General features: G+C 38.6%; 1 protein-coding gene across 5 annotated transcripts in view; it reads right to left on the reverse strand.

Moving 5' to 3' along the window:
- Nucleotides 1–3,062: 3,062 nt before the first annotated feature.
- The window catches only part of STX2 (syntaxin 2), a 48,077-nt gene continuing 24,748 nt past the window's right edge, over nucleotides 3,063–26,391 (reverse strand). Inside the window, exons 4-11 of one of the 5 annotated variants that reach the window (XM_043976338.1) lie at nucleotides 20,160–20,234; nucleotides 15,877–15,950; nucleotides 15,192–15,300; nucleotides 14,105–14,178; nucleotides 13,859–13,996; nucleotides 11,367–11,477; nucleotides 8,502–8,629; nucleotides 3,063–4,400 (exon numbers count right to left, since the gene is read on the reverse strand). In XM_043976338.1, the coding sequence (XP_043832273.1) occupies nucleotides 8,549–8,629; nucleotides 11,367–11,477; nucleotides 13,859–13,996; nucleotides 14,105–14,178; nucleotides 15,192–15,300; nucleotides 15,877–15,950; nucleotides 20,160–20,234 (662 nt within the window). In that variant the 3' untranslated portion in view covers nucleotides 3,063–4,400; nucleotides 8,502–8,548. Of the gene's footprint in view, nucleotides 4,401–8,501; nucleotides 8,630–11,366; nucleotides 11,478–12,029; nucleotides 12,058–12,122; nucleotides 13,743–13,858; nucleotides 13,997–14,104; nucleotides 14,179–15,191; nucleotides 15,301–15,876; nucleotides 15,951–20,159; nucleotides 20,235–26,391 lie in introns of those variants that run through there. The other 4 variants (XR_006354095.1, XM_043976339.1, XM_043976341.1 and 1 more) reach the window with 4 other exon arrangements.

Here is a 26,391-nt window from a genome sequence, read left to right on the forward strand (position 1 = left end):
GTCTCCTTTCGTGAATCTTCATCAAATCACCCTTACTAACCTTGGATGTCCCACAGAGACACGTCCTGAGCCCTGTTCTCTTCTCCCTCTATTCTATTTCAATTACGGATCTCATCAGTTCCCATGGATTCAATGATCATTTTTATGCCTCTAATTCTCAGGTGCCCTTATCCAAGCCTTAAACTCTCTTCTAACTTCTAGTCTCACATCACCAACTGCCTATTAGGTTTTGTTTTTGTCTTTGTCTTATCATTATTCAACAGTAAATTCCCTGAGAGCAGACTGTTTTTTTGTTTTTCTTTGAATCCTCAGCATTTAGCCCTATGCCTGGCACACAGAAGGTGCTTAATAAATGCTTGCTGAAAATGACTAATTTGGAAATGCTTTACATGATTGTATATGTATAACCTATATCAGATTGCTTACCGTCTCAGGGAGGGGAGAGGGAAGAGAGGGAAGAATAGAATTTGGAACTCAAAACTTAAAAAAAAAAAAAAAAATTGTTAAGGGCAGCTAGGTGGCGCTGGCCCTAGATTCAGGAAGAACTGAGTTCAAATCCGGCCTCAGATGCTTGGCACATACTAGCTGTGTGACCCTGGGCAAGTCATTTAACCCTCATTGCCCCACCAAAAAAAAAGTTAAAAAATTGTTTTTACATGTAATTGGGGAAAATACTATTTTTTAAAAACGAAAATAAATAAATAAATGCATGTCAACTTGGCTAAATTAAAAGAACTGGCTGTTTTGATGAGCAAGCCACAGCGGCCTTTGAAGGACTGTGGGAAATGAAAGTAGTTTTCTACAAGATGGGAAGAAAGGCAACTGTTGTCCTGATTTTTTTCAAAATAGGGAAGAGGGATGAGACCGGTTCTGCTCGGTCCCAGAAAGAAGTAGAAGGAGCAATGGGTAGATTACACACAAAGGTAAATTGAGGCTAGATCTCAGGAGAAACACACACACCAAAACAAAAAACCTCAACGGTGCCATGGGTTCCCTGAGGTGGTTGTGAGCCTCCCCTCCCTCAAAGAGTTCACACAAGGGTTGATCATCATAGACAGGATGCTCATTCAGGCATGGGTCAGGCCAAAAGCTGCACAAATTTAAGAATGTGATTCTAAGGCAAAATCAAGAACCACAGCAGGTACAAGAGTACACTGAGGGTTGATTTAAGTCCCAAAATGGCCTAGTGTAGAAATATGCATTTACGTAAAATTGCTTTCAGATTTGCAAAACACTCTTTATGCTTTGTCTCCTTTGGTCTTCACATTAATAACCCTGTGAGGAGGTGCTGTTACCATCCCACTTCACAGATGAAGTAACTGAGGTGTAAAGAGGTCCAAGGTCCCAGAGCAAGTAAATACCTGGGGCAGGCGTCCAGCCTTCTAGCCACTATTTCACCCAGCTGCCTGTATCCTGGGAAGCCATCCCGACAAATCTGGCAAAGACTGTAAGTGACTCGTAAGATTTCTGAAAAGAACCCAAAACTGATTTCTATGATGTGAAAACTCCACAAGAAAAGAGAGATCACTCTCTCCTCTGGTGCTTCCAAACACCTGAGTAACAAGCCATGTCGCCACGAGTAAACTGAGCGGGAGGGGGAAACTTAAAACAGAAAACAGACAGATCCGGGCCAGCCCTATGCTGACTTAGAAAGCCACAGATTAACATTATCTGTCTCGCACTGTGTTTTTATGTATTTTGTCAAATGTTTCCTAGTTATATTTGAATGTGGCTTCCTGTTGGGTGGTCTGCAAGTGTGACACCTCATTACCCACCTCTTCAGAGGCCCACTGTCCCTTAGCAAAGAGGCCCCCAACTGAGTCACAGGTGTTGTAGTAGGGACAACCATTCTAAAGGCCCACGGATATATTTTAAAGTTAATAAAATTAAGAACACTAATTCACAGGATCATAGATTTTTAGCTAGAAGGGTCCTAAAATACGACTCGGTCCAAACCTCTCATTGTCCAAATAAGGAAACTAAAGCCAGAGAAGCAACATGTCCTAGTTGGTGCAAGTGGTCAGTAGCAAATAATGGATTCCAACCCAGCTCCTGTTTCCAAAGCTAGGGCTCTCCCCAGCTCATCCCTAGGTGTGTAATAATGGCCACAGACAAAAGTCTTTTTCTTTAACAGATCAATTTATTAAAGCAGATGCAATAAAATATTTCTCCCATATAGTTTTCTAGAAATAAGAATTCAAGCACAAATTTCTTGTGAAAAGAGAAACATGCAACATTTAGGGAACAATGGAAACTACAAAAAGTCACAAAGAAATCTACAAATATATTCTAAAATTCTAATATTAAATAAGTAAAAGTGATTTGTGTACATTAGTGTGCCATCTATGGATTGATTTAAATACCTAAGAATAAAGCAAGATCATTTCTATCAATTCAAACATAAAAACTCAAAAAAATCCAATACTTCAAATGTGTTCAGAAAGACGCCACCAGGACGAGAATTATTACGAACGCCAAGTTACAATGTGACCAGGCCCAGAAGAAGCAGCATTCGAAGGCACAGATAGTTGGCTGTTCAATATCACAAAGTTCTACAATTGTACATAATTCTGACAAATAAATGTACAAAAGCCCACATAAAATCATTTCACTGACCAGGACTCCAGCCAGAGAAGCTGAGTATCCAAATATCCAAAGGGCAAAACAGGTTAGATTAGTAAACATGTTCCACTTGGCGCGTCTGTTTAAAGATACTCATTAATTCCAAAACATACAATAATGTATAAAAAGTAAACACAATGCAGCACTACAGAATGGAGAAGATATATCTGAGAATATATTCAGGAATGTAAATGAAATTCATAATTGCATTCAAGAAAGAAACCTGTCTTTAGCCATTTCATGGTAGCTTATTGTACACTTGTACTTTCATCTTACAATCTGTATACAAATGCCACTAACCACATGTACATTCAGACAAGCATCTGGGGAAAGGCCTGAATCCACCCTCAGACACAAGTCGCCTGACCCCCCACCCCCACCCCTGTGCAAGGTGACCCTTCTTTGGAAACACTCTAAACATTTACTCTGAACATGAAACCAGTGGGAAGGAAGAGATGTCTGGTCAGCAGCAAAACTTCTCCCACTTCGGGCCACACCAGCAGTCCTTCATACTGAGACACTCCAAAGAGGCTGAGTAAGGAGGCTCTGGGCCTGGAAATCATCAGTGAGTCACGTAAACGTCAAGAAATGTTAAAGTATTGATGGTCTGCGGCTATCAGGCAGGAGCATGCCCAGCGCCGTAAGATTCAAATAAGCAGGGAAATGATCTCCCTGGGAAAAGGTGACTTAAGAAAAAGATCATTTCGTAGATTTGTGCCCCCAGGCTGGTTGTTTCACCATTTTGTTTCTGTTTTTTCACATTTCAATCTGAGTTTTACAAACCAGGGAAACACGTAAACACTGAACAAAGAAAACAAACCATTATCATTACAGGGTAGTAACTAATTTATTATCTTGGGTAACAAAACAGGAAGAAGTAGAGTTAAATACAATAATCTAGACTTTTCTAGAGGGCATTAAAATCACCTTGAATTCATTTGTAAATCACTAATAACAAGATTTGCTATTAGTTAACAGAAGGCACTTGAATTGTTATTTGGGTGTTTCATGTCCATTGTTTTGGTGATGATGATGGCAATGTCTCTTTATTAACAAACTTACTTAAGGATACTGTACAAAGATGAATTAAAAATTAAATGAAGCTTCTATACAAAGGCAATGTTTAATATATAAAAATAGGATAAAGAAAGGTGTTAATGTATTAAGTTAATATATTAAAATTGTCGCCATTTTACAAAAGAGCTGTTTGGATCATTAGAATTATTTTGCCAACAAAAAATAAACATGAATAAACACAGTAGAAAAACTTCTCTTAATGAGCACACGCAAGCTGTGAGGGGAAAGGAAGTCACAGAGCTGAAACACAACTGCTTCATAACAGCATGTACTCCTAATTAAACTTCATATTAATTTAACACTGAAATGTCAACAATTGAAGTCTTCACTCATTCCTTATCTTAACGCCACTAAAGCACGTTTCCCACTGTCAAATTCTTGGTGACTGTTATTTACAATAAAGGATATTGGTGATTAGCTCAGGATATCCATCCCATTTCCTCCAGTCGATTTTGTGCACATCACTTTCTAGAGTTTTCCCCTTGAAGTCACTAATCAAGTATCGGCAGCATGAATACCCCTTGTCTCAACAGGGATGGTTCATTCGTGAAAAGATGGGGCATGGGTTTCACCACAGGTGTGCTCTGAAGCTCCAAAGATAATTAGCTCCTGAGATGCATTTGCTATGACAACGTTGTTGCTAGGATAATTCCAAGGATCACAAGCAAAACAATTACACAAATAATTATGAACATCATTTTCTGTAAGATAAAGAAAAACCTCAGTTAATTTATCAACTTGTATCAAAAATGTATTGCATCAACAGGAAATAAATAACAAGTGCCACTCCCTCTAACAACATCTGACTAGAACAATTCAGAATATAGACCAAAAAATATATATACCAATATATATATGACATATATATATATGACATATGACATATATATATGACATATATATATATGACATATATATATATAAAATATATAAAATATATATACCAATATATATATGACAAAAATATATATACCAATATAGTACCAAAAACAACAGAAAAATAATGAAGTCAAAATAAGAAGAGCTGTAAGGAAGGTATATTTAAGCAGATCTTTAAAAGGCATTACTTCAGGAATGTGAAAAGTTGTCTGAGTACTACACCTTAGGATACCCTAAAGCATGCATTATAATGCAAAATGACCATTCATGTTTGTACTGGTTCACCCTCATACTTTGCATGTGTGCATCTGGCAAAAATGGGCTTTTTCTAGGTTTTAATTCTTAAAAGCTACTGGAAGGGGGCAGCTAGGTGGCGCAGTGGATAGAGCACCGGCCCTGGAGTCAGGAGGACCTGAGTTCAAATCCAGCCTCAGATACTTACTAGCTGTGTGACCCTGGGCAAGTCACTTAACCCCAATTGCCTAACTGAAAAACAAAAAAAATAAAAAAGCTACTGGAAGTTGAATTCTTTCTACTTTGTTTATGACCTCTATTTTATCTGGTACAACTTCCTACAAAGCCCATGCTGGTTTGCTTAATATATGCTTTCTACTGAACATGACGAAACTGTCTGAAAAATGCTACCACCTGGCTATGTGATGCCACTTTTTAATGCCTTTGATGGGTCCCTATTAATTTGACTAATAAAAGACTGATGAATTTGGCTGTAGGCTGTGCCATTTGGTCAGGTTTTCAGGTTAAAATCTTTTTCCTTTAAGTAGAATGTGCCAAGCATAGAACTACTTACTTCCTTTCTAGGGAAACATAGGCCTTGTATGTTGAGTCCCATCCATCCCTAGCTAAAGGCTCCAGAACTTCCCAAAGGATGGAGAGAAAGAGGAGTCATGGGTCAAAAGTTTGTTATACCTCAGATCTCCTCTTTCCTTTTAGAAAGCACAGATGCTCCTTCAAAGTAGAAACCTCTCCATCTTTCATCTTTCCATTCAAGCCTTGCACACAGAAAGCACATAAAACGTTGTTTGCTGCACTGAACTGAGATCAGCATTTGAACTAAGGTACCGAACTGCACGGTGCAGGGTCACGACAGAAAACAGCCCCGACCATCAGTGACTGCATCTCCCGTGCCCACCCCCAGGGCCTGGTGGTCTGGCTGCTCCTTGAGCCTCCAGGCTTCTCACTGGAATTTCAAGCTGCCCACAAGTCCTTTGAATATCCCTTTACCAACTGAGAATTTTGCCCAGCTGTGCCATCATTAAGACCCAGACCTACCCTGCTGTGCTACCTGACTGTGCCTCCTTCGTATTACTGGGTCTGCATTTCATTGTAACTACGATGCAGTCCCTTCTCTCCAACCATAATGCATAGCTCTCGTTTCCTTCCAAACCTAGGGAAGTCCTCCCTCCCTACAGTAAGCCTGCCTGCTGAATTAACCCCACCCTATTCATCTTCCCATGGAAACTTAGGGAACAAGAATTTCCCCCATCATTCTGAGCTTAGGTCATATTATTCCTAAGTGTTCCACTGTTTTGTGGGTATGTGTTTTGTCTCTCTTCAAGACTCAAGCATTTAGGGGTAGAAATGCATTTTCTTTTTCCTTCTGTCTCTCCTGCAATGTCCCATAAAGCAAGTGCTCTGTATGAAGGATGGGGCTACCTAAAGCAGGAACTGCTCTTCTGAATGATTTGTGAATCTCTCCAATAGCAGCGTCTCCATCTTGCCCTGAACAATGACTGTGAACATACAAACTGCCTTCAGGCACTGTGAATACATCTTCCATTAGACAATAATCTGTTTTCATACCCTGCTCACAGCTCAGAGTTATACTTAGGCTTAACCTTTGGACCTAGACATTTACATTTCACTTTGTATCAAGTCTAAATAATCTTGTCAAAAGCCATATTTCATCAGTTCTTCAGATACAAATGTAAAGGGGCATGTACTTGGTGTTTTTACAGTATTTTTGTTGGGATTAGACCAATTCATCCATGTTTTCTTGCACTGATGAAACATCTGGCCAGGGTAAAGGATTTAATTTGTGAAACCTCTTTAACACTGAATGCTGCCCAACAATAGCCTGTTTCACTCAAATATGACTCTTCAGACTGATTCTACAATGGTAAGGACCTGCCACTTCAATCTTGAAAATGTATAATATTCAATTAACCCTTTGCATTCTTAAAAATTACTGAGGACCCCCACCCCATCCAAAGAGCTTTTATACATGTGAGTTCTACCTATTGGTATTCACCACATTAAAAAGTAAAACATCACTGCATAATTCTGAAAATAGTTTGGACCTCCTAGACCCAGGGTCTGTGAGTACAGGGGTCCCCAAAACACCACTTTGAGAACTGCTGGCATGCACAACAAACTGAGGGACTCTTTTATGGTATATCACATCTTAGGAAGACTTCTTTGGAGAAAAACAACAAAACCCAAGTGTTCCCTTATTGACCTGTAACTGTTTCTCACAGAGTTCTCATGGATCATAGGATTTAGTGAGGGGAGAGAAGACTAGGGGGAATCTCACCCCACTTTCACTGAATAAATGAAGCACCTGGGACCCCCCAAGAGAAGGTGATGTGCCCGAGGTGACACCAGTGGCAGTCAGTAAGTAGCAGAGCTAGGATTCAAATACGGATCCCAGGGACCATAAAGCTGTGCTTTTGCCATGATGCCCTGTAACTGTACTACTGAAATGTCAAGAGATTCTGGAGAATAACTGTGCTAAAAGTATTCTTACAAATTCCAACAAAGCTAGAAATGGGAATTGCTGACAGCGTTGCATCAGCCTATTGCTGAAACAATGAGAAGGACAGTTTTGTCACTAGAATATATGACTAAGGGCACATCTTAAGAAAGGAAAATTACCCATTTCAGAGGCAAACCCTAAGAGTAAGATCATTTATTTCCCCTCTCACATAAAAGTTCCCTCTCATGTTATGACAAAAAAAACTGCCCTAAAATGAAAGAATGAGGTGAGATTTTCCTTGTATTCCATCATATTCTTTTTTTTAATAACAATGAAGTTAGCAAAATCTTATTAGAAATTGGTTTGCAGTTGTTAAATTTAGTCTTCTATAAAAGTTAAAATGGTAAAATGGTATTAGAATATCTTAGATACATTACCTCCAATTATCCCATTAAACAAAATGTTGCATTTTTTGTTTTGCATAATTGTTATGCATAATTATGTTTGCATAATTTAAAAAATATTAATGATTTTTTTCAAGGAAGTAATGAAACTGGGAAGCTAATTGGCACAATGGATAGAGTACCAGGCCAGGAGTCAGGAGGACTCATCTTCCCGAGTTCAAATCCAGCCTCAGACATTTATTAGCAAGGTGACCCTGGGCAAGTCACTTAACTGTCTGCCTCAGTTTCCTCATCTGTAAAATGAACTGGAGAAGGAAATGGCAAAGAACTCCCTCCAGTGGTATTTGCCAAGAAAACCCCCAAAAAGGTCATAAAGAGTTGGACATGACTAAAACCAGTGAATGACAATTAATGAAACATTCTTGTGTACAAAGATGAAAGGTATTCTAGATTTAAAAGAACCTAAATATAGTTTTCAGTAAAAAATATTATCATATTGAAATAGATAATTCTGGTGAAAAACTCCAGAAAAGCCTTCCTTTAAAAAAAAATTCCATGTAACCAATAGAAAGTGAATTACTAAGACCAAATGCACTACTTTGGGGGCACAGATTTCAGACAGACAGACAAAATTACTCTTAGGGAGCAGCATTTGCACCATGCATTAGAAAGGAATAGGTGAGGGGGCAGCCACCAGCCAGGTTTTCATTACTTTTAAAGGGGAACTAAAATTAGGTTATCACTACTGTGGCAAATTACGAGAGTTAAAAAGAAACAAAAACAAAGTTAGTCAATTAGTTACTTACTGCCACAAAGGCAGAGAGGCAAGCATGCTGCAGTTATCCACACATCATCATTTGCCAACTGATAAACCAATAATTAGGGCAAGTAGGGCAGCCAGCACCAGCGAGACAGCAACAATTATCCACTTTTTCTGTCAAAGAAAAGTAAGCTGATTATATCACAATTAATTTCCAGCCTCAGGATTAAGACCCCTTCTGCATTTTAAGACAACCCAATGACCTAACATAAGTCCATTCAAATTCTTGGGTAGAATCTGTAATAATTGCCTAAGGTCACTGTCCGACCTAATTCTTAATTCGAAAAACGTGTTCATTAGCTACAGTGAGACCATTTGGCACAGAAACTTCCCTACAATATGAATACATTAGCTCTGACCATTATGCTGAGTAAACTTAATAGTTTTTTTTTTGTCTTCCTATATTCCCTATTATCCTGAGATCCAGGCTATCCATTTGATAGATATGTGAAAGCCCTTTGCTACCTTCTGGTGGCTTGACAGTGACCCTCGGTTCTTAAAGGCTGCCCAGGTGGGCAGGATGGGCCTGAGCTGGGAAGGTGCTATGTGCAGGCCTAAGCTTGCCCCCAAGAGCAGCTAGGCTAAGCTTACAGAGGCCCCTCACAAGATGGGCCACAGTCCAGCGAGGAATTCTTCAGCTAGAGTTAGTTCTTGGAGAACACCTACTAAGGGGCAGGGCAGGGATTCTCAAAAGGCATGTGTGACAGACGCACTGTAGGATGTTGTGTTACTGCTGATAAAGGAAAGGAATAAGTAATGGATGTGCGGATGACTTGCCCTGTACCTGCAGAGCATCTATGAAATCCCTAAAACTTGCCTGTTACCAAGATGCACTGTCCTCAAAACACATCAGACCTTAAATTTGTAAAGAACTCAACAAAGAGAAATGCTCTTATTGAAGGAAGGCTGCAGCTTCACAGGCTGGGTTCTCCTGCCTTCACACATCCGGTAGGCTGTAATTCCTCCTGGAAGAGGATCCTGGACCTAAGACTCACTGGTGTAGGCGTAGGATGAGCCACATCAGTGAGGGAGTATCTACACTGACCAAACCCCACTGGCAGATCACAGTGATGGGTGATCTTGAGTTCTATGGGAAGAACAATGTATTTACCCCTTTTAATCTGTCTCTAACATCCTAAAATTACCAAGCACACCTTTGTACACTGGCACTACCTATTGTGACACCATGCTGAGCCAATTATATCACTAATGCCGGCTGGCACAGCATGGGACACACAAAACTCCACTGTCATTTCAGCAGCAATGCTGCAATACAAACAGGATACCTGCGAATGTAACACCCAAGTTCTAGAACAGGAACAACGGTGAGGCTAAGAAGCTCATAAAAAAGCTATCAAAAGCTCTAAGTTGTAGCCAGCAGTCATAGAATTGATGCACAACAACAGGCATCCCAGGCCTTTTACTCCCTGGGAGATTAGGGATCCCCATGAACTTAGTAAGGCTGTGTTTACCTAGCTAATTAAACAATGTGCTCTCTCTCCATCATGTTGAACAACTTAGGGCTGTTCTTACTGTTACCTTGCTACCCCTACATCTAATTAAAGAACCCCTTAGATTCTTCTGCTCATAACCTAGGGGGTAAAGGGAAGATAAACCATGGTAAAGCTGAAGAGCTTGGATTTTACTTTGAAAATCAATATAAAATCAATAATCAATTATGAGCACTTCTTGCTTTTAACTTCTTTCTAGTACTATTAACTTCTCTGCTTAAGTATTTGGTGGCAGTGTCATTATTTCTGCCTTTTCTCATTCTGATACAACCACTGCCCTAAAAAGGGAATATACCACCAAGAAAGACATTTTCATTCAAAGTTTTCTTCCCCCACTGCTAGGCATGGTCTGAAAATCAATGGTCTGACAGTGGCCTCCCATGATACTCTGAGAATGACTCTCCTTAGGATGGTGTTTTGCACTAGTCTGTTTATATCCAGCATCACTTGGTAGAATATGGATGGCTCCTCAGTCAGCTCTTCACTATTTAGTGACAATAATTTCTTTGAAGTGTTTTGAATTCCCAAACACATCTACATTCCAATAAGAATATAAACATGCATTACACAGCCAAATGTCATTTTTGTACTGTCATAAAATGCCTTAGATTATCAGGGCTCCTGTACTCCTCTGTCAAATGGGTATCCGATTGTAAACTCAATGACAGCAAAGAAAAAATACTTTAGGCTAGTTAGTACATTTGCCATATTGATCTTTTAAGCAAAAAAAAAAAAATCTGAAGGGCCCCATAACTCTTGTTAATAGTAAAATAAGTAGACTTCTAGGAAAGCAAGAACTTCTTGGGTATAATCTGTAATAATTGCCTAAATTTACTAAGGCCAAATAATCCATAAACCAAGGGAACAACAACCAAATAAAGTACATAATAAACTATTTACTAAATCAAAAAATTAATGAGAAAATATTTTATTCTAATCTGTTACTGTGTTATTTTGCATCAGTTCTTACAAACATTGGCATAATAAATACAAAAACCTTTTTTTTTCCACTTTAAAACAAATAGTTGCTTCAGTCCAGCATGTGAAAAGGGGAATGTTACTTATGTTTATTTGTAAAGGGTATACATTTATTTTGGGTACCAAGAAAAAAGGTAGAGAGCCAGCAGAATTTATCCAATAAGCTTCTGTGCTTCTTAACAAAAACAATGTCAATGTACCCAATAAGTGGCTTATATTTTAGCCTAGAGTAGAACAGCACCCAGCTTTATTTCTTCAATAAACTTTCTAGTAAAATGGCTTTAGTGTGTGATGAGCACAGACCAATATCTGTAGCTTATTAATAAATGTCCGTTTTTGGCAGTCCCAAAACAGAAGCTTACCCTTCTGGCTTTGCTCTGGTATTTAACAGCTTTTTTAGTTTCCTCTTTGGCATGCTCAACATAGTCTGAGGCATTCATCACATTCTTTTCTATGTTGTTGATCATTTCACCCTAAAAATAAACATTTTAATTTTAGAAGAAATGAACTTCCAGATGTATACCCCAAAGCAACCACATAACATCAATAATGATTTTGAGATGAGAATGCATCTTATGGAAGGGATGCCTCAAAGTTTTCATTCACTTAGGAAGGATGAAGGCAAAAATCTATTCTACTCTTGGCCAAAAACAACAGTTTAAAATTCCATTCCAATTTTTAGAATTAAAGATAAGCTAGGTATGGTTTCAATGTTGATAATTAAAGGCATATGAGTTTTTCTAAACATGGAAATAGTGAAAAAAATTAAGGATGAGCATAAAGATGGAAAGGAAGCTAGCTTTGGGTTAAGTATTTTTCTACATGCACAAACATATTCTAAAAACATACATAATATACACACAGAGAATGACCTTTTTTTCAAATGGGCATAAAATTTTCTTTATTTACTTTTTAAAAATGTATCTAGACTAAACAGCTTACACATTAACACTAAATTGTTGAATTAATGAGCAATTTTTTTAACAAGGAAATGTGGTGAAATGTTAGGGGAGAAAATGCATTACCTGGTTTCTGTCCATTCGCAGACATAATCTGCAGCAGTGAATAGCAAAGCATTGAAGAATGATGCACAAGTAACTCATTCATTCATAGACAGATTTAAATTTCCCAACACAGTCTGAACTATATTAGATCAATACAATTACTATCCCCAAGTGAGTCTATGTGGGAGAAATTATACTAATGATTTCAAAAAGTAATTGACAAGACAAATCTGCAAAGTGCTAAGATTTTTCTAATGAAGCCCAATGAAAGAATTACTTTCTTTCTGTAGAAGAGGCTCTAATAATTCTCACCTAGCTGATTTGTTTCCTTTGGGATAATTCAGGAATTAAGAAATGAGTAGTACTATCTGCATCCATTTTCTGTATCATTAATGGCAATAGGCACTAGGCAAAATAGGGAGGGGGGAAGGAAGTGAAATAATCCCTCCCCTAAATACATACACACAGTAGTTAACTTCTTTTGGCAAAAATGCTGCTAGCACGTGACAATTTTCTCAATCAACTTAGTGGCAAGTTGTTTAAAATAAAGTTGTCATATTGAAAAGATCACTGAAGTTTTCATGAAACCAACCCTTGTCATGAATACAAATTCACTCCCCCACAAATTAGCAAAACATAAAGGGGCTTAAAAGCACTGACTTAAGGGGGCAGGTAGGTGGCACACTGGATAAAGCACCAGCCCTGGATTCAGGAGGACCTGAGTTCAAATCCAGCCTCAGGCACTTGACACTTACTAGCTGGGCAAGTCACTTAACCTTCACTGCCCCACCAAAAAACAAAACAAAACACTGACTTAAGTAGAATTCTGATGGGAACCGTCTCCATGTGAGGATAATGGTCATGAATGTCTCACTGTCTATCCTAAAGTCAGGAGCACAAGAAAGAATGATTACTCAAATTTTGGTAAAAAGGAAAAGTGCAGATTGGAAATGTTTCAATAAGAATGCATTTATTGAGGAATAGTCTATTGTCATATCTGGGGGGAGGGCACAGAGAAGGGAGGTGTATCCATCTTTAATGGACCCAATGGATGCACAATGAGCCAAATCAAGAATCTCCAATAGTGCACAAAAATCAAAAGCAGAATCTCTTCAGAGCCACATGATCTGACCTCGAGCCTGTATACCTATGAAACACATCTGACCTTAGACTTTATATTTTAATTAGTCATTCAGACAAACTAAAATCCTATTTACAAAACTTCCATGTTATACCACATATACATGACTCCCTCTGAGTGTGGCCTTTGCCTCAAGATAATTGTTTTCAGTGTCTAACACTGGCCACCGAAATACAAAATTAACATTCAGTTTCAAAAACAAATGTTCAGGGGAAGCTAGGTGGCACAGTGGATAAAGCACCGCCTTGGATTCAAGAGTACCTGAGTTCAAATCTGGCCTTAGACACTTGACACTTACTAGCTGTGTGACCCTGGGCAAGTCACTTAACCCCAATTGCCCCGCAAAAAAACAACCCTCAAATGTTCAAAAACAAAATAGATATTCAATTTCCATACTTTTCCCACAAGATAAACAATTGAAAATGCCAAAAACAAAAAACAAAAAAACCAACCCTCCATGTCAGAAGGGACCTCAGAAGCCATGTGGTCCAATCCACATGAGAATGAGGGGCCCCTCCTCAGCACCCTTGGACAAGCGGAGATCCAGCCTCTGCCTGACCAATGGGGTCCAGTGAGGGGAGCCTCTTCTTATCCTAAAAGAACAGAAAATACAGGCATACTAAAAGCTATTACTTGACCAAACATAAAATCACAAGCATAAGAGGAAGATTTCCTTTTAAAAGAAATGAATTCAAATGAATTTAGTTACCTGAGTTTCAACAAACATAGCCATATCCATAAACATTTCATGTAGCTCTCGTATACTGGACTCCAATTTCATAATATCTTTGTGACGTGACTCAATTTCATTGAGAGCTTGCCTAGTAATTTGAGAATCGGATATAATCTTCAGAATGGAGAAACAAGAAAGAAATGCTAATGAACATATGGTTGGTTCACAATAATTTTAAAATATAAAATGCATATCCAGTCCTAGTGATATTTGTATGCTTACATCTGAAGTGAAAATAGAAGGATTCCCACTTTCCAACATTTCTTCTAGTTCCTCATCGGTGGTAGTTTTTCCAGCTAAAAGATGTTAATATAATTTAAAACACTTCAATTAGGGTGCTGCACTTCAAAGTGATGTATTTCTCACCATAACAATAATAATGGCATGCTCACAAAGCACTTTTCTCACAACAATCTTGTGAAGTAGGTAGTGCAAGTATTATTATTCCAATTTTGTAAATAAGCAAACAGAAGCTCAAAGAGGCTAAGACACTGTGAGAATCAGAGCGCCACCAACCTGCTGAGACAGACATTGTGAGAACCAGGGCACCTCCGCCCTGAAGAGAAAGCATGAGGTGACCTTTCTGAGATTTCAAAGGTCAGACTGCTGCCTGGAAGTCATGTCAATCAATGGACCAGCCAATTAGCTTGGAGCAGTGTGTGGACTGCCCTCTTCCAGTTGGACAGGGGGTTTCCAGTGGAACTGAGGGGTTTCACTCTCTTGGATAGCTAGGTGAAGGCAGCTTTTCCTCACTCTCTTTGCTAACCCCTAATATACTGTAATAAATGCTTATGTAACGATTGGAATGACGCCACCTGCTGGAGACTTACTGTAGAAGAGTTCCGCCCATGAAACAAAGGTCTTTGAGGACAAGACCGAGAGTCTTTTCTTTGGCATCAGGAAGTGACTTTGGGTAGTGGGAGGAAGAAGGAAGAGACTAGCGCTCTGTCTGGCTCTTTCCTTTGGACTCTGGTGGAGAGCAGAGCTAGAAATGTGCTCTCCCTTGGAATCTAGGCCTTTCTCTCTCTTTACCAAATTCTTATTCTCCTTAATAAATGCTTAAAAGCCTAACTCTTGCTAAAGCTTATAATTTATTGGCGACCACTCATTAGATATTTTAGACAGTTTAGCTAGAATTTTAGCCCTTAACACTTAATTCCCAAAGACTGGTGCTAAAGCTTCTAATTTAAGGCAACCCCACATTAGATTTTTAGACATCACAGTTAGATTTTTTTAAGCTTCACAACACTTCCTTCATAGTCACACAGCTGATGAGATTTCAGCCAAGCTAACAATGTTATTTACTCACTTATTTCTAGTTGACGCTGTATCCGTCCTTTGCTTCGTTCCCGAAACAAAGTCTGTGTTTCATTATACTCTGTCATAACTTCCACAAATTTCCGAGACAGTACAGAATGCTATGATGGGGATAAAATTGATCAAAATATTACATTTTTTTCTTCCCCACTAAGAAAATGAATTTCAGCAAGTCAAACTACTACACTATTATCCAAATGAAGAAGTATACATTTAAGTATATTTATTTATTTATACTCCAACCCTTACCAGACATACTCCACTGCCCAGAATAGTTATGCACTTTGTGAGTGCTAGAAACTTCTTGCTGTTGTTTGGTTGTTTCAGTCGTGCCCAACTCTTCATGACCCCATTTGGAGTTTTCTTGGCAGAGATACTGGCGTGGTTTGCCATTTCTTTCTCCAACTTATTTTACAGATGAGGAAACTGAGGCCAACAAGGTTAAGTGACTTGCCCAGGGTCACACAACTAGCAAGTGTCTGAGATCAGATTTGAACCTAGGTCTTCTCTACTCGAGGCCTGGTACCCTTTCTAGATACTTAATAACTGGCTAACAATTTTTCTGTGCATATTACAACCCCTACCTTGAAAACAGAGATTGTGCGAAGATAAACATGCCATTAGAAAGGAATGATCTCTAAGCTTTTATTTCAGCCAAATGAAGTTGATGATCAAACCTGTGTTTTTCGTATCCGGAGATCCACTGATGTTCGGTTGGCATTCTCATCTTGATCAAAACTTTGTTCAATAGCTGAGAACAAACAGAACAGCTTTCATTTTTTTGTTTCAAATGAAGCATTGAATGCTGACCTCAGATTGCTTGCTTTCTTGCATGGGATCTCTTTCTGATCTCTTCACCCAAATAAAACTAAGTTGATAAATTGCTAAAGAGAGATTTAATCAGTTAAGAGATTATTCTTAATTAAATTGAAAATCTTGGTAGAAGGAGACTTTGATTTTTTAAAAACCTGTGTTCTTCCATAGTCACAAAGAAAATATCTATTTTAATTCACACATAGAAATCAAACACCTCAAAACCCCTTTTTACCCAAGTTAAGCAATCAGCACCATAAAAATAAGACAGATCATGCTCCAGCTTCTAAAATGCCCAGTCTAGATTTATCTTTTTTCTTCTTAAGAAAAAACTGCTGAAGCAACAGAGCCAAGATGGTAGAGAAAAGACAAGGACTTGCCTGAGCTCTCCCACATTCCCCTCCAAACAACTTTATAATAATGCCTCAAAGCAAATTCTGAAGTGGCAGAACCCACAAAAGCAGACTGTGAAACAATTTCCCAGCTCACAACAACTTAAGTCAGCAGGAAAGTTCTGTCTCAGCCAAGTCATAGTGGCATGTAGGCCAGCACAGGCCATACCCCAGCAAACCAAGAAGAGCAAAAATTGGGAAAAGAAATTAAGAGTGATGCAAGAAAATCATGAAAAAGGAGTCAATAGCTTGATAAAGGAAGCATAAAAAAAAACTGATGAAAATAACTCCTTCAAAAACAGAACAGGCCAATTTATAAAAGGGGCACAAAAATCTACTGAAGAGAACTCCCTAAAAAACCAGAATTATCTCAAGGGAAAAAGAAATACAAAAATTCAATAAAGAAAAGAACTCCTTAAAAAGTAGGACCGGCTAAATGGAAAAGGACTTAGAAAAACTAACTTAAGTAAATAATTCCTTAAAAATTAGAACTAGAGGGGCAGGTAGGTGGCGCAGTGGATAAAGCACCGGCCCTGGATTCAGGAGTTCCTGAGTTCAAATCCGGCCTCAGACACTTAACACTTACTAGCTGTGTGACCCTGGGCAAGTCACTTAACCCCATTGCCCCATAAAAAAAAAAATTAGAACTAGACAAGTGGAAGCTAATGATATCATTAGATATCAAGAAACAATAAAACAAAATTAAAATTAAAAAAAGAAGAAAATTTGAAATATCTCACTGGAAAAACAACTGACCTGGAAAATAGATCCAGGAGAGAGAATTTAAGAATTACTAGACTACCTGAAAGCCATAATTAAAAGAAGAGCCTAGACATCATTTTTAAGAAATTATCAAGGAAAACTGCCCTGATATTCTAGAACCAGAGGGTAAAGTAGAAACTGAAATAATCTACCAATCACCTCCTCAAAGAGATCACAAAATGAAAACTCTCAGAAATATGATAGTCAAATTCCAGAGCTCCCAGCTCAAAGGGAAAATATTGCAGACAGAAAGAAACAATTCAAATATCATAAAGCCACAGTCAGGATAACACAAGATTTAGCAGCTTCTATATTAAAGAATAGGTGGGATTGGAATATGATGTTCCAGAAGGCAAAGGATCTAAGATTACAATCAAGAATCACCAACTCAGCAAAAATGAGTATAATCCTTCAGGGGAACAAAATAGTCCTTCAATGAAATAAAGGATTTTCAAACTTTCCTGATGAAAAGACCAGAGCTGAATAGAAAATCTGACTTTCAAATACAAGACTGAGGAAAAGCATAAAAAGGTAAACATGAATGAAAAATCATAAGGGATTTAATATGGTTAAACTGTATATATTCCTACATGGAAGATGATACTTGTGACTCCTAAGAACTTTCTCATTATTAGAGAAGTGAGAGGGAGTATACATAGACAGATGGCACTGGTGAGTTGAATCTGATGGAATGATAGCTAAAAAAAAAAAAAATTAATGGGTGAGGAAAGAGGAATGCACTGGGAGAAGGGGAAAGGGAGAGGCAGAAAGGGGTAAATTATCTCACATAAAAGAAGCACAAAAAAAGCTTTTATATTAGAGGGGCACATCAGGGAGGTGAACAGGAGCCACTGAACATTACTCTCATCAGAAATGTCTCAGAGGGAATAACATACACACTCAGGTGGGTACAGAAATCTCTTACTCTACAGGAAAAGTATATGGATAAGAGGATAAGAGAAAGGGAAGGGAGAGGCTGAAAAGAAATGGGGAAGCAATAGTCAGAAGGACAGGGTAAAAGGAGAGAGTAGGATAAACAGGGAGAAAATAGGATGGAGAGAAATACATAGTATTCATAACTCTAAAGAACTTTTTACAGCAAATTTCTCTGATAAAGGCCTGATTTCTCAAATATATAGAGAAATGAGTCAAATTTATAAAAATGAGACCCATTCCCCAACTGATAAATGGTCAAAGGATATGAACAGTTTTCAGATGAAGTAATCAAAGCTATCTATAGTCAAATGAAAAAATGCTCTAAATTGTTAATAGAGAAACACAAATTAAAACAACTCTGAGATATCACCCCACATGTATCAGATTGGCTAATAAAGAAAAGGAAAATGACAAATGTTGGAGGAGATTTGGGAAAATTGAGACATTAATTCATTACTGGTGGAGTTGTATACTGATTCGACCATTGTGGAGAGCAATTTGGAACCATGCCTTTGATTTAGCCATACCACTACTAGGTCCATATCCCAGAGAAATCAAAGAAGTAAAAGGACATATATGTTCAAAAATATTTATAGGACCTTTTTTAGTGGTGGCAAAGAATTAGAAGTTGAGAGCATGCCCATAAGTTGGGGAAAGGTTAAACAAACTGAGATATATGATTGTGATGGAATACTATCGTACTATAAGAAATGATGTTGTACACAGTATCATCAACATTATGTGTTGATCAATTGTAAAAGACTTGATTCTTCTCAGCAATACAATGGTGCAAGATAGTTCCAAAGGACTCATGATGGAAAAGGCTCTCCAAATCCAGGAAAAAAAAAAAGAATTGTGGAATATGGATGTAGATTGAACCATACTATTTCTTTTTTTGGTGCTGCTGTTTTTCTTTTTTGAGGTTTTCCCTTTTTGCTCTGATTCTTCTCTTATAACATGACTAATGCAGAAATATGTTACTGTACATATATAACCTATATCAGATTACTTGCTCTCTTGGGGATGGGGGGAGGGAGGGAGAAAAATTTGAAACTAGAAATCTTATAAAAACAAATGTTGAAAACTATCTCTACATGTAACTGGAAAATAATAAAATACTTTTATAATTTAAAAAAAAAGAATAAAAAAAGAAATGAGCAGGATGCTCTCAGAAAAACCTGGAAAGACTTATATAAAGTGATACAAAGTGAAGTGAGCAGAACCAGGAAAATATTGTACAGAGCAACGACATTGTACAATGATCAACTGTGAATGATTTAGCTATTCTCAGCAATACGATTCAAAACAATTCCAAAGAACTTATGATGAAAAGTGTTCTCCAACTCCAAACAAAGAAATTACAGAGTCTGAATGCAGATTGAAGCATACTTTTAAATTTTTTTCTTTATTTTTCTTGAGGTTTTTTTTGGTCTGTGTTTTCTTTCACAACATGACTAATATGGAAATATTTTTCGCATAACTTCACATGCATAACCTGTATCAAATTGCTTGTTGGTTCAGGGAGAGAAAAAAGGAAAGAGGAAGGGAATTTAAAACTCTAAATTTTAAAAAACAAGTGTTTAAAGTTATTTTTACATGTAACTGGGAAAAAATAAAATATTAAAAAAGGGAAAAAAAGAAAAAAGCCACTCACTATAAATAGACATGGGTGTATATATATATGTACATACACAGATATATATATATATATATAGAGAGAGAGAGAGAGATAGATATATATATAATGACAAATTATGTTGAACTTGAAATAACAGACATTTAGTAAAAATAGTATCAGAAAATAAATAGAGACTATCAAAGATTAGTACATAATCAAGCCTCAAAGTAACACAACTCAGTGATAGATACTGCTGAACAAGAGGTAGTGACTGGCATAAATTATAAGAATCAATGACAGTTAGCTCCTCACATTCAGTTCTTCACAGCCAGTATCTTAAAACGGACAATGGAAGAAGACTGACAACTAAAGCAAAGACGTTCCCCCCCAAATTAGTATTAAACATTTACGTAAAAAGCAGTTAAACTGTTAAACTTACCTTTTAACTTGGCTCTAATTTTATTAGCAATTTTCTTGATTTCTTTGTTCAATTCTTCTAGCTCTTCTTTTGTCCCTTTAAAAATAAAATGTAATCTGGGGTGTAAAATTTAGAGACTAATAGTAAATATAAAAAACATACAGCGTCACTAGTAGTTACTCCGTAGGCTGCACTGGCATTCACGCTGCTTAAGATAAGGTACTAATAATCCAAAGCAGGCCTACTCCAACAACAAAGTCAGAGCTCCGAGACTTCCTGGGGCTACTCAATTTCCACCCTGTTCCCCACACTCCCACCTACTGAAGACAGTCACGACTACACCTTGCTGTCATACAGGATCATTTCGTGGCACTGGACCAACAAGCTAGTACAAGGGTATGTTCCAAATGACAACCCATTGCTAATACCTGAGCACACGCTAATACATTAGGATGTTAACATTTATACGGGGTTTTACATATATTAGCTCACTTAATCCTCACTGTGGAGTAGGATGTGCAAGTAACATTCCTCTATTACAGGAGAGAACACCGAGGTACAAAGAAGTGAATGGACTTAGCCAAAGACGTCCAAGTCAGCAAAGGGCCAATCATGCACATAGAACTAGACTAAGTCTGCTGCCTCTGGCCTTTCCCTTTAACCAACAAACCATCCCAGTGATTTTTGCCTGGGTTCAAATTAGATGACGACTATGTACCGCACAGGTTTCTGTCTTGTATGGATCCTGAGTCAATGAGGATCACATATAAAACCTAATATGGACTCCGTTAGCAATCATCTGTTATAGAAGCCCAATGAGGTGCAGCATTTATAAACCAAGAGAGATAGAGAAAAGTTAAGAATCCTGGTGACAGGCATATCGAGAGGGTGAAATGCCATAAAAATAGAATTTAAAAAGAAACTATTTCACCTTAGAGAAAAGAGAACAAAAATTTTGCATTTAATTTTTAATTTTTCCTTTTCCAAAATTTGAAATTTTTAAAGACCAGATAACTATCTAGCCATTAGCTGCTCTGTTCAAAATTCTGATAGATATTACTTTGTAGGGGCAGCTAGGTGGCGCAGTGGATAGAACACTGGCCCTGGATTCAGAAGGACCTGAGTTCAAATCTGACCTCAGACACTTGACACTTACTAGCTATGTGACCCTGGGCAAGTCACTTAACCCCAATTGCCTCACTTAAAAAAAAAAAAGATATTACTTTGTAGAAAAGGAAAAAAAATCACCTGAACAATTACAACAGAATTTTATTTAGACTATACATAAATACTACGCTAAAAACTTAAGGAAATCTAAATTTATGTATAGGGCAGCTCTCTCTGCTATGACTTGGCAACAGATTTGGAAGATATTAGACAAATGACTAATATTATTTCACAAAATGATATTGGACATCTAGAGACCATCGATTAGTGAATGGCTAAACAAACTATGGAATATAATGAAATATTATCATACTGTAAAAAATGATGAATATTAAAAATTCAGATAAGCATGGAAAGACTTTTAATAACTACTGCACAGTAAAGTAAAAGGAATCGGGAACAGTAAACATAATGACTAAAACAATGTAAGTAGGGGAAAAAAATAAAGACAAACAAAACAGAATGCTATAGAATTATAATGACTGAATCTGTCCCTGAAGGAGAGATGAGAAAAAGCCCCTCTACTGGAGAGGTGAGGGGCTACAGGGATAGAACATTGCCAGCATCCTCAGCCTGTTGGTTAGCTTTGGCAAAAATAACTTATTTTCTTTCTTCCTTTCTTTTTTGGTTATAAGGAATGATGTGCTGGCCAGGGATGGAGGGAAGAGAAATTTCTGGAATGAAGGTAATATAAGAACAAAAGATATAAATAAAATTTGGAATTTCTTAAAAGATAGGACATCTAAACAAAAGTAAAAAATTATTCAACAAAACCAAATTCACATTAAAACATGGAGACTCTTTTATAAGAAACTGAGATTCAAAGAATCACTGAATCTCAAGAAGTACAAAAGACACGAAACCATCAAGTTCAAACCACATCTGAACCACAACCAAAAAGTCTCTACAACATATAGAACAAATGGTCATCCAGCCTTTGCTTTTAGACTTCCAACGAGGGAGGAGTCGATACTTCCCAAGGCACCCCGAGTTTTGTTGTTGTTTTTCCTTAAATCAAGTCTAACTTTGCTTCTCTGCAACTGCTAATGCTTGCTCCCAGCTCAGCCACATGGGGGCAAGCAGTACAAGCCCAACAACTCTGCATTACACTACATACAACTCTGGAAATGCTGGTAAACAGCTGCTCGTGGTCTTTGCTTTTTCAAGCTCAATACCCTCAGCTCTTTTGACCCATCCTCATATGACGTTATGCTGAACCCCTTTAAAAATCCTGGCTGCCATCCAGTGCATGCCACAGAGCTCTCCGGTTCACCAATGTCCTTCCTGAAATGTACAAGTCAGAATTCATAAGCACAACACTTCAGATCTGTTCTGACCAGAGTAGAACGGGAATGCTGCCTCCCTGGGTCTGGTCACAGGGATCTCCATGCAGAATACGGTCACAAGACAGTCTGATCCTTTTTTAGGCTGCTCCACATGGAGACCACAGTCCACTAACAGGCCCAATACTTTTTGGATGAACAGATGTCAAACCTCCTCCTTCTTAAGCTTGTGAAATTTATTTCTGTGACAGCAGAGTAAGAATACATTTATCCATATTAAAATTCATGGAACTAGATTTTCTTCAATGTTCTTTTAGGCTCCTTATGCTGGGATCCAAGGTATTAGCTATGTTTACCACATTTGTACGATATTCAAAGCTGAACAACATACCATCAAAGCCTTCATCTAAGTAGTCATTGATAGAAACATGCCAAGCAAAGAATCCTGAGAAACTCTGACAGTCAGTCAACCAACAAGCATTTACAAAGGGCTTAGCACTGGGGATGCAAAGAAAGACAAACACAGTCTTTGCCCTCAAGGAGCTGCCAGTCTAATGGAAGAGAGAACATGCAAACAACCATGTACAAACAAGACATATACAGGATAAATTGGAGACTGTCTCAGAAGGAAAGCACCGGCATCTAGAAGGGAAAAAGAAAGGCCTCCTATGGAGAGTGAGCTTTGCATTGCATCTTGAAAGAAGGAAGGAAAGCTATGCTTAATGGGCAATGACACTGTTAGACCTGCATGTTAGGAAAATAGTTTTGGCCACTGAGTGAAGGATGGATTGATGTCATTACTCAAGAGCAAATGAGGTATAAACATGGAAACAAGCTCACCAATGGAAACTCCTGTACCATGTCTAAACGGAGGAGGTACTTCCTCTAAGTGATAAGATATCCCAATGCTCCTGTCTACAGATGATACTGCCCCAAGCCCTACGACACTATTGGACCACCATCCCACAACTAAAATCCAGTCATTCCAAAAAGATCAGGGGGGCAGCTAGGTGGCACAATGGATAGAGTACTGGCCCTGGATTCAGGAGGACCTGAGTTCAAATGTGGCCTCAGACACTTAACACTTAATAGTTGTGTGACCCTGGGCAAGTCACTTAACCTCAATTGCCTCACCCAAAAAAAAAAAAAAAGATCAGCATTTACACAGAAATAAGTCTTGCATGACTTCACAGGTACAGTGGCCATCATATTGTTTGCCTTCTCAATGGAAGAGGCTGGGAAGAATCTGGAAATCAAAATAACTCAACATTTTTAAAATAAATGTAAAAAAAAATCAGCCTCGTACTACCCACAGAAAAAAAGGAAGTTTTCACATTGCCATATTATGACAAGCAGTATGGAATGGCAGCCCATCTGTCTGTCCTTCAAAGTATCTTGGACAAGCATTTCAGATGGACAATGAGTTGGGCTGTAACGATTAGAATGACGCCACCTGCTGGAGACTTACTGTAGAAGAGTTCTGCCCATGAAGCGAAGGTCTTTGAGGGCAAGACCAGGAGTCTTTTCTTTGGTGTCAGGAAGTGACGCGGGCTAGTGGGAAGAGGAAGGAAGAGACTGGCGCTCGCTCTTGGTCTCACTCTCTTCCTTTTGGACTCTGGCGGAGAAGGGAGCTAGAAATGTGCTCTCCCTTTAATAGATAGGAATCTAGGCCTTTCTCTCTCTTTACCAAATTCTTATTCTCCTTAATAAATGCTTAAAAGCCTAACTCTTGCTAAAGCTTATAATTTATTGGCGACCATTCATTAAATAGTTTAGACAGTTTAGCTAGAATTTTAGCCCTTAACAGGGCCCAGAACTGACCATGAGGACAATAGGCTGGATCACAATTTTTTTTGTATTTTTTTTTTGGTAGGCAATGGGGGTTAAGTGACTTGCCCAGGGTCACACAGCTAGTAAGTGTCAAGTGTCTGAGGCCAGATTTGAACTCAGGTACTCCTGAATCCAGGGCCAGTGCTTTAACCACTGCGCCATCTAGCTGCCCAACTGGATCACATTTGAGAAAGTATAGAAGGCTTGGAATGATTCCCTGCTGTTTTCTGCTGCCAAAACCATCAAGTAACATGAGGAATACTACATGGATATGAAGCATGGGAATACTGTGATCTCAGGAGTACAAAAATTGTAAATGATTAGAAGGGCATTCAAAAAAATATAAAGTAGATATATTGTGGGACAGCCAGGTGGGACAAGGGATAGAACACTGGGCTTGGAATTCCTGATTCAGGAAGATTCGTCTTAAGTTCAAATCTGGCCTCAGACCCTGGGCAAGTCACTTCACTCTTGTGGGGACCAATTTTTAACTGGGGAGTGCTAGCTAAGCAGCTCACCGCAATATTGGGGCAAGGAAGGAGACCGGCAGCCTCCCTCAAAACAGAACAAGATTTATTTTAACAAGAACGAACTTAAAAAAAAACAAACCACAAACAGGATCAGTAGTATCAACGGAAAGGAAATAAAATGGGGAAAGGGAAATTATTACCTGAAAAAATACCACCGCCCAGGAATCAGCTGAAAATATGCAGCAGAATGCCTGTCGCTTTCCAGCTTCCACTTAGAATGCCCAATTCCCCTCCCCCTAACCTAGAAACACCCCACACAGTCCCAGCCAATGGGATGGCCACTCTGACAGTCACATGACTGCCCTCACTAGGCTTCCAATCATTATAATTTTGCCAGGCCCATGTAGGCGTCAGCAAATGGTGATGATGTGAGGTGCCAGAGCCCTGGCAAGGGCTACAACCAGTGGGTGGAGTACCGTGCGGTTTGTGGAACCCCAGGCCAGTGTGCACCGAGGCATAAAAACCTCAAATAACAATTAATTCTTTACATTCTGTTTGCCTCAATTTCTCATCTACAAAATGAACTGGAGAAGGAAATGGCAAACCACTCCAGGATCTTTGCCAAGAAAATTCCAAATAGGGTCACAAAGAATAAGAAATTGTTACTGACTGAACAACAACAAATACTGTGCATGGTTTGAAGTGACTTCATGTAAGGTGAGGCATAAAAGATATCACTGGATAGAGGTGAGCATAACAGGAGATGAGTCAGCCCCCACTGGGAAAGATAACAGATGGTTATCCTGAGTGTTGCTCTGGTTTCCATGAAACATGAGACCCAGAAAAAGATCGTCTATGGAGGATTTATAGGAAGATTTATAGGATTATAGGGAAGAAGGTCAATTGACAGGATAATCGGGCCTTGGGCCACGGGATGGAAACGAAAGAGCCGACCCAGACACACCTGCGCCCGGTTAAGACAATCACACTGCTCAGCCTATGTATAAACACAACAAGCTATTCAACAGGCCAGGGAAGGCACTAAGACTATAGGCAGAAGGCTACAAGCAGGAAAAAGGGATGGGGAGAACTTTCTCTCCTCTTCCACCTGACATCAGCCATGTCATTGGACCAGGAGACAAGACACCGCGCCAGGATCAGAGACACACACTGAGGAGACAAACGGGTATGGAGAGATGATCTTCCAAGAGCAGAGGGGATTCCTTGTAGTGGTGGAATGTCAGCTATGGACTTGAGAAAGGAGCAGACCCAGGAGCCCAGAAGCGCTACACCTAAGTGAAACAGTGGGAGGGCTCCAGGTGACCAAGCACCAGGGGCAGTGATTTACCTGAGTATCATATGGCTATTGTACTTGAAGTTTGAGTCCACTCTTCTCCTAAATTCAGCAAGTGGTTTTTTTTTTTAAGATTTTTTTTTTTTGGTGAGGCAATTGGGGTTAAGTGACTTGCCCAGGGTCACATATAGCTAGTAAGTGTCAAGTGT

This window comes from Dromiciops gliroides, chromosome 1, assembly GCF_019393635.1.
Source record: "Dromiciops gliroides isolate mDroGli1 chromosome 1, mDroGli1.pri, whole genome shotgun sequence".
NCBI lineage: Eukaryota > Metazoa > Chordata > Mammalia > Microbiotheria > Microbiotheriidae > Dromiciops > Dromiciops gliroides.